Source organism: Aphelocoma coerulescens, chromosome 4 (assembly GCF_041296385.1).
Source record: "Aphelocoma coerulescens isolate FSJ_1873_10779 chromosome 4, UR_Acoe_1.0, whole genome shotgun sequence".
NCBI classification, from domain to species: domain Eukaryota; kingdom Metazoa; phylum Chordata; class Aves; order Passeriformes; family Corvidae; genus Aphelocoma; species Aphelocoma coerulescens.
The window spans coordinates 3,036,794-3,053,072 of record NC_091017.1 but is presented as its reverse complement, the minus strand read 5'-3'; the positions used below and the strand labels follow the sequence as shown (position 1 = coordinate 3,053,072).

Sequence of the window (16,279 nt, the reverse complement as noted above, 5' to 3'; positions counted from 1 at the left end):
AAGATCAGTAAATGCATATTAATACAGATTACAGGAATGTAAGCTATATTAATACAGGTTGTCTCCAGAGAATTCCTCTTTGCTATATATTCACCTTTTTACAGTAACTGTTTTATAATGCCAATCTCATTATAAATATCAGAGATAAAACTTCACTTCTTAATTGAAAACCATTGTTTTTTCCTCAGTACAATTCTATTTTTAGCCCTGAAGTTTTATATTTCTCTTCTTTTGCTAATCCATATCTCCCTGGCAATATCCCCATGTTCTACTGTACTTCAAACAATTTGGCAACTAAACGAGTGTTTGAAGCCGATTTAATAACATTAGCCTGAGTTGCCAATTAGATATTTGTAGAAGGATTTTGCTGAATGCTGCTTCTTGAATAACTGAACAAGGCACACTGGCTCTGAGTTATTCCGTTCTTGCCAGACTTATAATAATGTAAACTGAACCTTTCTGCAGGCAGCCACTCCACACAAAGGATAAACAGTGGATGCGCTTTAACTCCAATGCCCTCTTGTTGCAATCATTTAAAAAGATAAACTTCCAAGAAATGTCCTCATTTAGTTGTGCTTTGCTTTCATTTTCATATGAAGCCTTGGCAGATTGACCAATTTTTGAGACAAAAATGGGATAACTTAGAGCAAAGGATGGGAAGGCAATTTGCTAAAATTTTCTTCCAACTATTCACTCAGAAACAACATATCAAAAATTCTTGTTTATTCAAGTTAGAGATAATGAGCAAGGACAGTCCTCATGAAGGCCAAGTTGATTGATTTCCTAGTTTATATCTAGGTTTTAGGCAGAGTTTCAAGAATGGGATTGAAGTCAGGTGTAACATCCATTCAGGCTGTCAAATGATAATGCTCTGATCCCACTAAGAGCTTTTCTCCTAGTAATTCCCACTAAATCCCACTCTAAAACCCTAAGGGCTAACGACTGTTCAGCAGTTCTACAAAATTCAACTTTTAGGAGGCTGGCTATGAATTTTGAAGCCTATCTGTGGGTGTGTATTTACGAAATCTTTTACCTCAAGCAATCATGATTCTGTTGTTAAGTCCGGGCAGCCGCTCTGTAGCTTCAATATATTGCTGTAGTTCAAGTTCAAATATTCACATGGCTCTAAAGGTGCTTGGAGTCATAGCAAAATGAATAAATTAGTATTTTGGCAACTAGTATGAAACCTACGGAAGGAGAACTTTATGTACTGCATTAGGTACTGCTGCTCCTGTTATTCTCTGTTACTGGAAAGTTTGTCTTTGGAATGGTGCACTGACAGAATCAGGAGCTTTGCACAAAGACACAAAGCAGAGCCAGAGGTGGTTATATAAATAGCAGTGGCTTTTGTGGGTCCTTTGCTCTATTGCAGCTCTGCCGGTTGAAGTGAGTTTCTCATCTCTGATCTTTTGGCAATATCCTGCAAAGAGCCACCCCATTGTATCGCACGGGCTGTTGCTATGGAAACAATAATATTTTTAGTAGGGCCTTTCAGCTGAAAATCTCCGGTTTCTAATGAATGCTGCCGGAGCCTCGCAGCACCTGTGGGGCAGGTCAGAGCTCCACAAGTGGCAGTGATGAGATAGTGAGGGCTAAACGATTTCTCTAAACCCACCGGCAACACTCCCTGCAGAGCACAGTCCCATATCTGGGCTCCAGCCCTTGCTGCAACTGCCCTCCTGAGCAGCTTTTCCCTGTGAATGGGAGCTAGTGTGCAATTCAGGGGGAGATTTCATAGCTAAAGAGATAAACTGGATCTAAGTAATAATACCTGCTACTGCTCGCTACTTGATTTTTTTTAAATTAAGAGTAATAATAACAATAAAGTTAAATGGTTTTTTTTTCTCTATCTGTTTGAAGAAATGTGAAAACAGAGGAAGTATTCTGATGAGAGAAAAAAAAATCCTTTAGGGTATGTTATTTGTGGATTGGTACTATCCCCACACCCTTTTCTTCCTCGGAATAACTTTTTGTTGATGGATCTTCTTTTGTTCACCAGCTCTAGTCCTAATCCAATGTATATAATTAGAGCTTGCACAAAGCCCTGTTTCCCACTGTTCTTCATTCCCTGTATGCAATGCCTGGTATTTCTGGTACAGACAGGATGTATCACAAAACGTGTGCCAGTACAATCACTGCTAATGTGCAACTCCAGCACCAGTTGCTGTAGATGATACAGACCAACCTATCTTACAGGCTGTGAAACCTGTATTGATGGTATTTTTGGTTATTGTCACAGAGCACGTTTCATTTTTAAACCAAATTCCTGCTACCACCCTAATTTCTCTTTCCAAAAAGAGCAGCTTAAATTTTCTCAAAACTAGGAATAAGTGGGCTACAGAGGTCACTTTATGCTCTTAGAAAAATGATTCCTGAAAACACCCCCAAAACTCCCAACTAAGTTGGCAGCTCAGGGGCTGAAGTGACTCCAAAACATAGCAAGAACCAGTTACAAAGCAGCATTTTGGCTGGAACCCAAGGAATCTGTCAGCTATTGTGCAGGGAATGTGGCTGTCCTCCCGGCACTGACTTAAAACAGAAAATTGAGGAGATACTGAGGACTGGGAAAGTGATAATTTTATCTGGAATGTAATGGCCAAATTCTGAGGACAGCATGTAAGTGTCTGTAGAGGGAGGAAAAGAGACCTTACATCACAATGACCTCATCCAGAAGAAATCCGAGTGCCATACGTTCCTTTGGCCTGCATTTGATACCATAAAGACTCTAAGATACATGCAAGGAAGAGAGGGGGTGGCTTCTCTTTTTTAGAGGAAGAAACATGTAACGAAGTAGCTGTAAATCTGCATCTTGGTTTCTTCACGCTACTTTTAATCAGCTCCAGAGGTTTCCCCAGATGTAAAATGTAACAATTTTAGCTGGAAAAAGGGACGTATCCTATAGCAACAGCTTACTGTTTTCCAGTACTGTTCTCCAACCACAGACCATCTTACACATAGCAAGCAAAGACCAAGGCAGAGTTGTCTTTTGATAAGTCTGGAAAACAGTGGCAAAACAGATTCCCACAATATTGGGAGATTTGGTTAAAGTTTTTCCACTGATTTTGCAATCACCCTTAATGAGTTATAGGAATATAACTTGTGATGTAATTTTTTTCTCCTTTGAGTTTAAATCCAACTACTGTGAAAACAATGATAAGTGGAATTCAACTTTGGTTCCAAAATATTTCTGTAATATGGGAAAGGCCTCTGTTCCTATTCCCTTTTTAAAATGAAATGGCTTATTCAGAAGCAGTGCTGCTGAGGGGCTTCTACCCAGAACACATCAACACTTAATTAAATTACGGTGCTATCTGAGGAAAGAGGTGCAGCAATGTCAGCGGCTGACAGCTGGATTTGCACACATGGATTTCTCCGAGGTGAGCCCCTGGTTTCACACTGCCCGGAGTCTGGCAGCACTTGGATTTCATGGCACTGTGCCCTGGGCGCTGCAGCTCCGTGCTCCCAGCTTGTGCCAACACAATCTCATTTGTCTGGAGGCTCTTCTGTGATCCAGCTGGGCTGATGCGACTTACAGAATCCGCGGTCTCTCTCCTCGAAGGCTTTCCAGAGACATTTCCCAGCGCAGCCTTTCGACGTGTCCCGGAAAAGGTGCCCTGGAGCCCGTAGTCACAAACACGGTCCAGGAGGAAAGCCGGGAGGTGTTGCTAACCCCTTTGTAACGCGGAACTGCGGCCGGGGCTACACGGCTGCCATGTCGCGGGGTGGGAGCGCCCGGCGCGGCCCCGGCGGTCCGTGGGGGCGATCCCCGCCCGGGCTGTGGCGATGCCGCTCCGGGGGACGGCGTGGGGCCCCGCGGGGACGGCGTGGGGCCCCGCGGGGACGGGACGGGCTCTCCCGGGACACGATGGAAGTGACTGGAGGCGGATGGAGCCGCCGGGCCCGGCCCGCGGCCTAGGCCTCGGGGGCTGCGCCTCGTGGCGCCCCCAGGGTGCGGGAGGGCGGCCCCGTAGCGCCCACACGGTGTGAGGGGTAAGGGCCCGCGGTGCCAGGCATGGGCTCTTCCTAGCAGCCCTTTTCCATGAGATGTGCTCCTGGAATACAGCAGGATCCCATGTGCCCGCTGCAAACGTAAGTCTCTCTGGTTTTTGTGGTTTGGGATTGTTTTAACTCTCTGCTGGGCTTTAAGGAAGTTGCTTTGGCAGATAAATGGAAAACAACACAATGGTAGCGTTGTTGTCGAAGGATTTAGGATTCCCTGCACGGCTGGAATGCGCACACACTGTAAAAGGATTAAGGACTGGCTTCACAGCTCTTTGGCCGCCAGAGCTCAAGGAGCATTTGGACTGGGTGTGACTCTTGGGGGTGTCCTGTGCAGAGCCAGGACTTGGCCTCGATGATCCTGATGGATCATCCCTTCCCACTCCGCATATTCTGTGATTCTGCACGTGCTGTAAATGGGGTTGTGCCAGTTCACTAGGGCAGATTTTATACCATGTTCTATCATGGAACTTAGCTGTCATTGTTCCTTTAAAAAAATCCAGCCCACAATACAAACACTGTTCTCTGTTTTATCTTGGGATGTGCCAAGACTTGCACTAGTGTAGTAACTGAATGTTTTCTTTGAATTTACTGCCTTATTTCCATTGTTCCTTGGTGGTAGGTACTAGAATGATGATACGACAGTGTTTTTCACAAAGATTTTAGGTTGGCGTGGGGTGGTAATAAGTGGAGATGAAGTAATTCAAGGTTTAACACGATGTGATCAAAGGTAACTCTCAAATAGAATCCATGGGTGTGCCCAATTTAGACTTCTGGGCAGGTGATGTTGGCCGAGGGTTACCTGGATTGCATTCCCTCCCCTGCACGGGCAGTCAAGCTGCTCTGTAATTGAAAGGCAGGGGACAAAAGGAAAGTGAGCATAGGAGGAGGGAAAGGTCACTTGCCCTCACCTTGAAACCACTCATTCTCTCCAGATCCTTTCTGCAAAGGAATCACAGGCATTGCAATGACCTCAGTTTAAATAAGGTCTTCAATAAGTACTTGGGCTGAAAGATTCTTTATCTCCCCCCCGCCCCATCCCCCTTAAAGTATATGTATTCTCATTCTGGGAGGCGGTTGAGCTTAATTTTTAAAATGGTTTTGGTATTTTATTGAAAAAATGAATTTTTAATATGTGGAGTTTTCTCTATCTTGTTTTGAAATTGTTTTGTCATAGGAAAGAAATGAAAACCTCATTCATACATTTTAAAAATAAGAGCATCTCTGATTATTTTTAATAAGGTTTCTAAATTCATTCTTTTTCTCCTGAGAGAGAACAACCTATTCAAAATTCTTGTGTAATTTGTTGCATAAAAAATTCCTCTGAAGCACTATAACAATTTGGATAAGCAACCAGAGCTGCCCTTTGGGTTCACTTTGTGCTGTCAACTCTCTTCTCAGTTCCTAGTAAAAAAATACCATCGTGTTTCCCTACCAATTTCAGATCATGCTAAAGCAGTGTAGTCATACGGTACCTTGATGTGTGTTCTCACCCCTGCACTTCTCACACCCGTATTTCAGGCGGTCTGGAATGAAAGAAATCCAGGGAGGATCTCCTCAAAGGCTGCTTTGCAAAGAGCCTTCACATACTCAGCCTAATAAGGTTTTCTATAACAGAGTACATGTGGTGTTTGTGGATGTACTTTGTGTTGTATATTTAGTAATTTCTGTTCCTCCCAAATATTCATCATGAATCAACAGGTAGAGGCCCAAACTTCCTCATGGCTCATGGGGAAAATAGCCACAGATGTGAAGTGATTGCTGTAGTCTCTGTTCCAGACTCCCTTTCCAGCAGTCTCTTTCATTAAGTGTGCTTTGAAACTTTCATTTGAGCCCAGTTGTAGTTTCACTCAGAATGGGACTGGCTGAACCACCCATTCTCTTTTCTTTCTTTATCCCTCAAGAAAGCAGTGTAATCCCTAGAAAATTTGTTAAAAGGAAAGGGCAGTTGGGTCCTAAGTGGCCAAGACCCCTTTTCCCAGATGGAAGTGAGGGTTCAGAAAACACTGCTTGGGAAGTACCTTGGAGATTCAGAACGATTCCATGACACTGTGGTGGTGTCAGAGTACTAGGGCAACTCTAATAAAAAAGAGATGATCCCTCTGGAAAAAATCTCCTCTAGGCCGGGGTGCCTGTGCTGCAGCACACCCGTGATAAACTGCAGGATTTGAGGATCACTGAGCCCATGGGTCTCACACAGCACACTAAACATACATTAAAAGTGGGACACGGAGGAGGCAGTGCTCAGCCTTGATGAATTTGGTCTATTCCGCTTTCTTCGGCTGGCCCTTGAACATGGAAAGCAATTCCTTGTGTTTCCAGAGGAATCCCCGAACAGTTTTTAACAAATGGCAGTACCAACCACGACCACTAATTTTTTCTCCAAAGGCTCGGAAAACTCTGCAATTCTATATTCATTTACTAATTCATTTGGCAAACTAAAAAGCTCTTACTGTTTCCAGAAATTGAACTGTATAGGCTCAAAACCTCCTTACCTTTATAATTGATCCTTGTGTAGTCATTAAACCTTCCACATGTTTGGGAGGGGAGGGGGAGTTTAGCAGTATCTGTGTGAACAAAATTATTCACGAGGTGCCTCTTAGTAGCTTGTACTGTTGTAGTACCTAATAGCTCTCCATCATATGAGACATCTGTACAGAGCTCAGAAGTGCACCCCTAAGCCCCAGCCCAGCTTTTTTCAATCACGTCCTTCCTTCAGTAGCATGGGCTGGAGAAATTGTAAAGGGATAGAGGAAAATGGGAGAAACATGCCTGCTTCATAAAGTAAACTACTCCCTTTGCACTTTTTTTTACATTCCTTGCTTTCTCACCTTTGCCAAATATGGTCTCCAAGCCTGTGACTGTGTTTGGAAAAGCAGAAGGAGATTGTGCTCTGAAAGGGTTTGGGTCTGCCAGAAAAGAGAATTAGAAGGATAAGGCTGATGGTACCCCATATGTACTTCTGATTACGTTCTACAACTTTGTATCCATGAAGAACCAGAGGAAAGAGTGACCTGGCCTGTTTTAATTCAGCAGCACCAGTTGGATCCTTACTGGTTGGATCTTTTTGCCTCTTACTTGCTTTCCTTTTTATCAAACCGTTTTCTGAGAGCCCTTTATTGCTTAGTGAGTGCATTGTGGCTGCCATTAATTTTGGTGATTGAAACACAGATTCTGCAATTTGTTTTTACCTCATGTTTTTCTGTATCGTGTAATGACACTTGTGGACCCATTCCTAACCCGTCAGCAATTCCGTGGTGACCCTAAAGAGGCACGATTTCCACTTCTGTCAAAAACCATCTGTGTGTTGTACTTGCCTCACATGAGCAGCGGGGCTGTTTATGATAGGAATTTTGAGTGTGAATGACAGCATGTGCAGGATCAGGGCCACAGTCAGTGTGGGGTAAAGCAGATGGTGCAGAACACAGCTCTGGTTTCATTCCACTCGCAGGTACTCTGAGGAGCCAGCAGGGAGAAGGTGTTTCCAAATGCCTGGAGGCAGCACTCACATAGTGTGAAAATCCTGATTATGCTGACAGACTTACCCCGGGCTTACATCTGTACTGAATTACACAAACTCCCCATGTTTCTGCAAATCACAACTGTGTTTTCTGATTGCTGCAGTATTTCTGCTTCCCTCTCTGTAGATGGGACAGCAGAGAGGTTGCATGGGTGGGTTATATTCCACATAGGCTGTCAGGGGTTTCTTCCATGCCTCTAAGAATTCCTACAGAATTGCATGTTTAGCATTTACAGCTTGTGTTAATGATGGCTATAAAGTTGTTTGTCTTCATGGAGTTAGATATATCCATAAGGCATTTTCCAGCTCAGCTATGCTGAGGCAATAAAGCAAATTCTGCTGGCATTACTCACCACAGTAATTTCCAAATAATTAGTCATCCTAGGTAATAGATGTGTGATATGTCCCAGTCATAAACTGCATGATGTGAGCTATGGACCTAAAACACGGCAGCTGCTTGGGAAATGCAAAACCAGAAATCAAATTGCTCATGTTCAGTAAGGAGCCAGCTTCACACTTGCCTGTTCTCAAATCCTCCTGTGGAGCTTTTCTTCTACTTCTAAAGTTAGGAAACTCCAGTTCTTTTCTTAGACCTTGCTTAAGTGCATTTCCTAATTTTTCACTTAAAATTGCTTATATGTTACTGAGAAGCCCTAATGAATATGCAGGCTTGTTTTATATTGCCTCTCTTTACAAAGAGGAGGATCAATTGACACTGATGTTGAGATTGGTTGGCTTAAAAGCAGGAATATGGGGGGGATTCCCCCCCCCCTCCACCCCAGTTCCCCCCCAGTTTTACCTTTTGGCTGATGTTCTTCTATCCTGGCATTAAAAACTTCCCAGGGTGTAATTCATCCTGGTAAAGTGTTGTACATAGTGCTCACAGTGTTTAGTGAATTTTATACATGGAGGAAATTTACTGTTGGAAAATAAATCATCCTGGACTGATTCCAAAAGTGTTCAGCAAGTGTGCGTGTGCGCGTGAGTCTGTTTGTGCTTGGGTTTTGCCTGTGTGAATTTGGATTTTGTATCTATAAACTGGTGCTCAATTTCCATAGAAACAGCAATATTCATAATATTCTAAAATCGGTTCAGTACATGGTATTGCAGCAATTTGCATCAGTGCTCTATTACATTTTCTCCCTGGAGAATTTCTAAAACATATAAATATGTCCTTAAGGAGATCTCTGTGATCAGTGGAACAACAAAGGAAGGCGACAGATTGCTCGAAGCACAGTGTGTCATGCAGTAATTTCCAGCGGGCTAATCATATTAACAGAGAAAATACTGGTGCCAGTTTTAATTTAACTAGTAAAGTTTTATTGAGTGCTACTGTCCCTAGCTGCTGCCCTTAACTTCATCTGATTACGAAACCATCTACAGTTTGGAACTGGTTTTATAGCTCACCCTTCTTATAGGGGAACAGCTGGCAAAAAGAAAAACCATTAAATACCAACACTTAAAATACAAAAAGTGGAAAAAAAGATCATAAATATAAAATGAAAATATTGTTTTTCTTAAATCTCTGGTAATGACCTCACTGGGCTTTCCAAAATGCAAAGTAATCTGGATCTCTGAGGCTCCCCTGAGTGTTATGAAAGTCAGTGGAATAACATGGTCTCAGTGAAATCCCACAGGGAAAGCCTTTTTTCTAGTTGATCCTGTCCTAGACCCAGTCAATGATAAATTAGGTTGAAGGGAGATCCCCCAAAAATAATCCTCCTCTGTGCTTTTCCTGTGCATCAGGACAGAGCTATTCCTAAGGTGTTAGTGGCTGCGACCCAGAAAACATTTGAGGATCTCAGTTTTATGCTATTGCCAGACCAAACCTTGAAAGATTCCTTCCAAGGCAAAGCCAAGCACTCCCTGTCCCTAGCACACCGCTTGCTGTACCAGGGTGGTTTTGGATTGACACTTCATTGTATTGGGCAAATTTCAGCGTTCCGGGAGCCTGATTGGTGACTCGTGTCCCTTTGCAGGGTATAGAAGTGACTCCAAGAGAACTTGGCAGCCAGTATTTGGGGTCCTGGCACTTCAAGTTAAAAAGTGACCTCACGAGGAGTTTAGTCCATCTTAACATTCCTGCAGCTACCTCAGAATGCATTTTCTTGTCCATCCCTACAGCTCTCTGTGTGTGATGTGTTGGAATTTTGTGGTTCAATGGTCTGTGGCAACCAGCAGGTGAAGAGAAAGTCCTGTAGTTTGGGAATCATTGGAGTTCCATATGCAAACCTTGAGCAATGTATGTTGAGTGATATGAGTCTCCACCGACCATATATTACTCGTTTCTGTGAGCTGGTTCCAACCTTGCACACTTAAATCTTTTTAACCCCAAAATTTTACCCAAGGGACTCTTTGTCTGACTATTACGCTGTGCATTGGAAACAGTAGACTGGGATCAAGGCTCTGGATCAAAGTCTGATCAGCACAATACCTTCCGCTTGAGAGTTAATACACCCACAGTATTAGTCATAAAAGATGGACAGGAACCAAGTTTCCTGTTCCATGTCTCCAGGCATATCCAAGTTACTGTATCCTTGGAATGAGGACTATGGGATATTTGTTTGGTGTATTTGAAATGAGCCATCTAGGAACAGAACTGTGGATTTGATCTGTATTGCTAGTAATTGTGAGAGCTCTGCTGTAACCAGAGATCGACATGATTTGCTGTAAACCAAAGAAAGGAAATTAATGTCTTCATCAGGACGGTTGAAATCACACAAGAGAGAAACTGGAGTTAGTTGCAAGCAAGGTCATCCTGGAAGAGACCTCCTAGGTTTTTGGCTCCAGGTTTCTGCCATAGCAGGGAATTGTCTTCTCAAGCCCCATTTACACAGTTGCCAAGCCCATCTTTAATCAGTGACAGCCTCAGCATTAAGCAAACACAGGCCCCTTTGATTTTCAGAAAGCAACTTGTGTGGTTTGCCTCTGCACAGACTCTGATTTTTACAGATGAGCTCAAGCATCCAAATAATAACTTTAGGAATAAATTTTAATCGATGCATTCTGCTAGTAAAATCAAAATCTATAAATGATGTTCAATTAATCCATGTTTATGGTTTACCTTTTTCAGCTCAGTCAGAGGTAACTTAGTGAATTACACAGCATTTCTACTTCTTCCATGATTATTCTAAACCTGATATTTTGCTTCTGTGTAAAATAGGTATGTCCATTTTTATCATTAATGTTGGCTAACATTTGGATGTTGCCTCTGATAAGGGTGAAATACAGCTAAATACATACAATACAGCTGCTGGGCTGCTGGCTTTAACAATTTCATCACCATTTGAAAATTTACTTATGGGCTTGAACCTGAGTGTGAGAGGCAAATGAAACATGACTTGAGATTATTTGTGGTAAAAATGTGGGAGTGTTCTTGCTTTTTTCCCTTAAAAAATGAAAGGAAAATGCATTAAAACCTCAAAATTCAGAAGAGATAGAGGATCCAAAATGTATTAAACAAAAATGTTTTTAAAAAATCCCATGAGAATTAGGTGCCTGATCCATGATCTGAAGATACAGAGCTTTGGCAATCAAATGAATACATTTATAATTGTTTACTTTGAGACAATATTAGAAGGAATTTCCTATAACAGTAGAAAAGAGCTTGTATTTTATATCTCTTCACCCAAACCAAAAGATGGATACAGCTTACTTATAAATAATCATTGCTACATGTTGAAAAAAAGGGCGACACATTCCTTCTCGATTCTTGTATTTAACACAGTTCTGTTGCACAATTTAGGTTTTTATTTTATGACAATTGAAACAGTGGAAGTTTAGACCATACATGTTGTTACTGTATGTTACTGTATTACCCAGAATTCTGAGGGTTTATGGTAGCAGGAGTTCTGTGGGTGAAAGAAGCTGTGAAATAAAGAACATCGACAACTGACAGGTAGAACTATTGTTTTATCCATCATATATGTATATAAAAAACTATTGACCTGTTACAGTGTGGATACTGCAACACGTGTTCAAACCAGGAGTCCTGTGGAAAGGAAATAGATATGGACAGATCCTTGGTAGATGTTTCAGAGATGTTTATTTCCCCAGCCGCATGGCCAGGCTCTGCCGAGGAACTGTTACAGTGAGGACCCGAGGGTCCTTGCCCACGCAGGGGAACACAAACCAGCCAATGGGGAATGAGGATGACCAGGGGCAGGGAAACCCTGGGTCTCCCGCCCAGGGCCCCTCTCCCACGACTACATGGCAGGGGGAGGGCCCCAACATTGCCCCACCAGCAGCTGCAAATTATTTCAGCTTTAAGAGTAGATTTTGCCAAATACATGCACTTAAAGCCCATTTTCAGGGAAGAAATGTAACCTGAGGATCAAATAACTCAAGGCTTTTGTAGACTGATACAAAAACTGCTGACACCCAGTTGAGGAAATTAGTTTCTCAGGGCTTTTTCCTCTCTTGTGTTTCTTTTTTACTGCTGAATGTGGTGATAGTTTCTATTTCACAGCATTTATAAGGCCTAGCACTGGGGTATGGAGGAAACTAAATTAGTAAAACTTCCTCTAAGTCGAGGCAATTGTTTTAGCAACTGCAGAATTGTGATGCTACAGCAGCTGCTGTCATTCCAAGAGCATTCCATAGCTCATTAGAGCTCCATAGCTACATGTCCGTGATGTTCCATGGACATCAACAGATCTTACTTCAACCACCCCTTAGTTAAAACGCGTTCATCTTACCTGTAGGCACTGTGCTATAGTGTGCCTTTAGTTGCACACTCCACAGGAAGTTGTTTTTTCCAGGATTGGGTTTGGGAAGGTACCTGGAGCTGTCAATACCCTTACACCTGCTTGCACAGGGTATTCACACAACATTTAATGCCTGTGGCACAACTCAGAGATTTATTTTGAACTCTTAGGAAACAGCAAAGGAAGAGGAGCAGCCTGTTCTGCCTTGAGCACTTCCAGAAGAAAAGGCAACATTTGCTCTCTAGAAACACAGAGGGACCTCTAACAACACGTTCTTTGAACGCTCTGCCCGTGCCTTTTCCTGCACTGGGAGAGGGATTTGCTTCCTGACGCAACGTGCAATGCTGCAAAACTCCTAAGGCAGCATAAAAGTATTACTGTTCAGTGTCTGAAGAGATTTGTCCCTGGTGGAGTTGAGCTTAATGATACTGTCAGTAGTCCAGAGCTGGCAGTGCAGGGCCTGCACAGGTAATTCATCCCGAACGGGAAGGCAAGGAGACAGGAGGTTTTCATTTCAGCGTGGGGAAGGAAACACAAACCCACCTGGGAGAGCAGCTTGGTTTTATTGCACAGCTCTGTCTGTCTAAAGTCCTCTCACAGAAGCTGAGCCTTGTGCTTGGAAAAGGGATGGAGGAATGTGGAATTCTGAGAATGGATAAGAACTGATGGGTGCTGAGGCAGGATAAGAGAGTGCAGATGAATCCCAACTTTGTTGTTACAGGCGAGCAAAGCTTTACTTTGGTGATCTTCTGAAAGAGGATTCAAGTTTCCTTGTTGCTCACAGTGTTTGGTTACTGGTGGAGATGTTTCACAGGGTTTGTGTCTAATTGAAAAGACAGCCTGATCCGAGCCACTGAACATGCCTGACAGGAATTCGGAAGAGGGAATCGGTGGGGCTTCATCCACAAGCCCAGGACGGTGCTGGGACTGTTAATCCAAGCAGCGATTTGTGTGATGTTACCAGAGCAGAACGCTGGAAAGGGTTCTCAGAAAATTCTTAATTCATTACGTGTTCAGTTTGGGCAGGCAGGGGATGGTATGTTTTCAGAAATCCTGGCACTCATCCAGGCCCAGCTGAAATCCCATCTAACGTATGGAGCTGCTGACTTTTAGAACGCTCACACATTCCCAGAGGAAGTGAGAGAAATGCTCTACCTGCAGAATTTCAGCTCCTTGCTATTACTTACACTGCAACAGTGCCCTGAGGCTCTGATTTGCATAACATACTCCTATACAATATTTTGGCTGGGATTTATCACCCTCTGTGGAATCAGAGAGGTTTTATGGTTTTTAATTACTAATTGACCTTAATCAGCAGTTTTTGGTTGTTCTGGTGTTCAGAACATGCTGCTGCCTACGTTTTACATTTCTATGATTCAGTGTGCCACTGAATTCCATTCTGGGCAGCTTTTGCAGTAGAATTTGATAAATGCATTCTTCTTCCTCCTTACCTCTCGGTTCCTAAGCAACACATTTTTTGCCAGGTTAGTTATCCCTTTACCTGGTGCTTTATGGTGCAAAGTAGACAGTAGTTTTGCTGAGCACTGTGATTTTAGTGTATCATGGGGTTTTTTAAAGAATGTAAAATTGGTTAATTGTCGTTTACATGTGTAGCTGCTCTGTTAATTTTGGAAGAATTGATGATTTCATCCTAGATCCTAGAAAAAAGTGCCTGCAGCAGAAAAAGGCACGTGCAGCCATTATCCACAAGCAATAGGCTTTGCAGCACAATGCAAGAGAAGAGCTTAATTAGACAGTAACTCCTGTCCTTCGAGGAGTCCCTTTCCAGCAGGCTGCAAATTGGGGGCTCACAAGGCTGTATCTGCACAGCAGCTTTAATGAAGTTTATCTTATCTGTAGATGAAGAGGTCATTTCTACCAAAAACCTTTCTAAGGGATGATAGAACCTCATTCGTAAAAATGGGAATAATGAAGTGAGAAATTTCACCTCCCAGACAATATACATTCTCATATTCATAGTAAATAGCATTTCTTTAGAAATACGCTGTGTTCACACATGCTTAGATAGTTTACCAAACTTGCATGAAGTATTGCTTGATTTAAATATCAAAAAAGAGATTTATAGCACACTTCTCCTTAAAAGCCTGGTGGTTCCTTTGTTGGTTTTTTTTTTAATCTCTTCTATCATATTCTATCTCTTAATGCGTGTTTGGTTATGTGTGTAAGCAGAGAATTTAGAATTGGGTGAGGAATGCAAATAGTTGCCTCATGGACTGGACAGTATCAGCCTCAGACTATTTTATTAGAAGTAAAATACAGAAGTTTCAGTGATTGTGGTTAACAACTGGAATAGTGAATCAGGGTCTATAATCATAACATTTAAATGTAGTCTGGGTTAATTTCTAAAACATTTTCCCACATGTTTGTAAGAGCATTATTTCAAGGATGTTCTGTAGTCTCTATGGCATGAGCTGCTACGCAGATGGTAATGGTGGGCTCTTCCAGCTTTAAAATCTATAACTAAATCTAATTATTATTGTCTTCACTAAGAGCTGCTGTGATTGCTTTGAAAATCTCACTGTTAAAGTAAAGAAAGCAAATGAAAGTTCTTGCAGTATGCAGTTGTGAAAATCAAACATACTAGTGGGTTTAAAGCAAACCACAGGCAGTATTTCTCACAGTGCATTAGCCAAACTGGCTATGAGATGAGAAATAGGAACAGGTTCGATAGAAAAACATATCATTTCCCTCCCAGTTATTGATTGTGATACAATAAACTCAGGAAATCTCCAGCCTGCTGGGTGCTGGAAGGGACCCATTTCCCAGACAAGAGACATTTGTTATGGCTTCAGGCAGATAAGGAATATGCCAGATCAAGCTTTATTGCTTTTTCCAGTGCATGCAGGAGGAATGCAAGTTGGTGTTTCTCTGATTTGACTAGTTACTTCTGCTTTTGAGTTTAGTCCTCCTGTTTGGTTTCTGAGTGGCTCGGATTACTGAACCACATAGATGACATTTATGATCCATTACCTAACACTTTTCTGCAGCAATGACATTCTAGCAGTTAATAATTCTGAACAAGAAATGAGCTGAACAAAATGGCAAAGGTGAAGGAGTGAGGCGTTGGGGTGGGTTTGGGTTGGGATTTTTTTGTGGAGGTAAAGACTGGGTGTTTGGGGATTGTGACTGTTGGGTTTTCTGGTTTGGGTTTTTTTTGGTTTTTTTTTTGGTTTTTTGGTTTTTTTTTGTTTTTTTAAATCTGAATCATGATAAGGTAAAATTAGAATTTATTACCAAAGTAATCTCTGATATTGCAATCTGTAAAGTTCTGTATGCATGAAGCTTTTATTTGGTGTGTAGCAGTGAATCATCTAAATGTCATTTCTAGTATTTAACAACTATTTAAAACATCCTGAGCCTTACAAACACTTCATTAACATTCTTCCTTCTAAGGACAAGCACCATTCCCAGTTTAAAGCATCCCTCTCCCTTAAAGCTTGCATTGGAAAGGCACAGCGTTTTGTCAGCTGTTCACCCATAACCTTGAAATCAAATATTCACAAGACCAAAAGAAATACTTAGAATTATATTTTGCTATAGTTGTACCCTTTTGACCAGTCTGTATTTTCAGCTTTATTGTTGCATGGCATAAAAATGTCCTGTTGTGTGAATGCCTAGCAGTTGGTAGAACACTTGCAGCAGTCTGTGGTGTATCCCTCCTAATTTTTCTGAACAGAGAGAAAGGTTTTTCTTTCATTGTAAAACCTCAATTATTTTGAAAAGGTAATACATCTTCCATCCTGTTTAAACTTCCTAGATTTATGTTGCTTTCATTATAAGCTCATGCCTTGCCCCACTTCTCTTGTTCTGGCCTTTTTAAGTGCACTAGAGTGCAGTTTTAAACAAGAGTGCAAGTTTTAAACGAGACAGGTAAGACCTTTGTGTAAAACCCCACACTTTAGGAACAGATGAGACTGTTCCTTCTGTACTGCTAGTGGCAAGGAAACCATGCTGGAGATCATAGCTGAGAAAGAGATTTAGCCAACATGCTAAAGCTTCGTAGCACTAACATGCTGATGGCTGTGGCAGCCTC

At 42.1% G+C, this 16,279-nt stretch overlaps 1 protein-coding gene across 1 annotated transcript in view; it reads left to right on the top strand.

The window, feature by feature from the left end:
* The first annotated feature begins 3,506 nt into the window (after positions 1–3,506).
* Positions 3,507–16,279, top strand: part of ARSJ (arylsulfatase family member J) — a 51,139-nt gene continuing 38,366 nt past the window's right edge. The window contains exon 1 of the mRNA XM_069012528.1: positions 3,507–4,089. Within this exon, the coding sequence (XP_068868629.1) occupies positions 4,040–4,089 (50 nt within the window). The 5' untranslated portion in view covers positions 3,507–4,039. The remainder of the gene's footprint in view (positions 4,090–16,279) is intronic.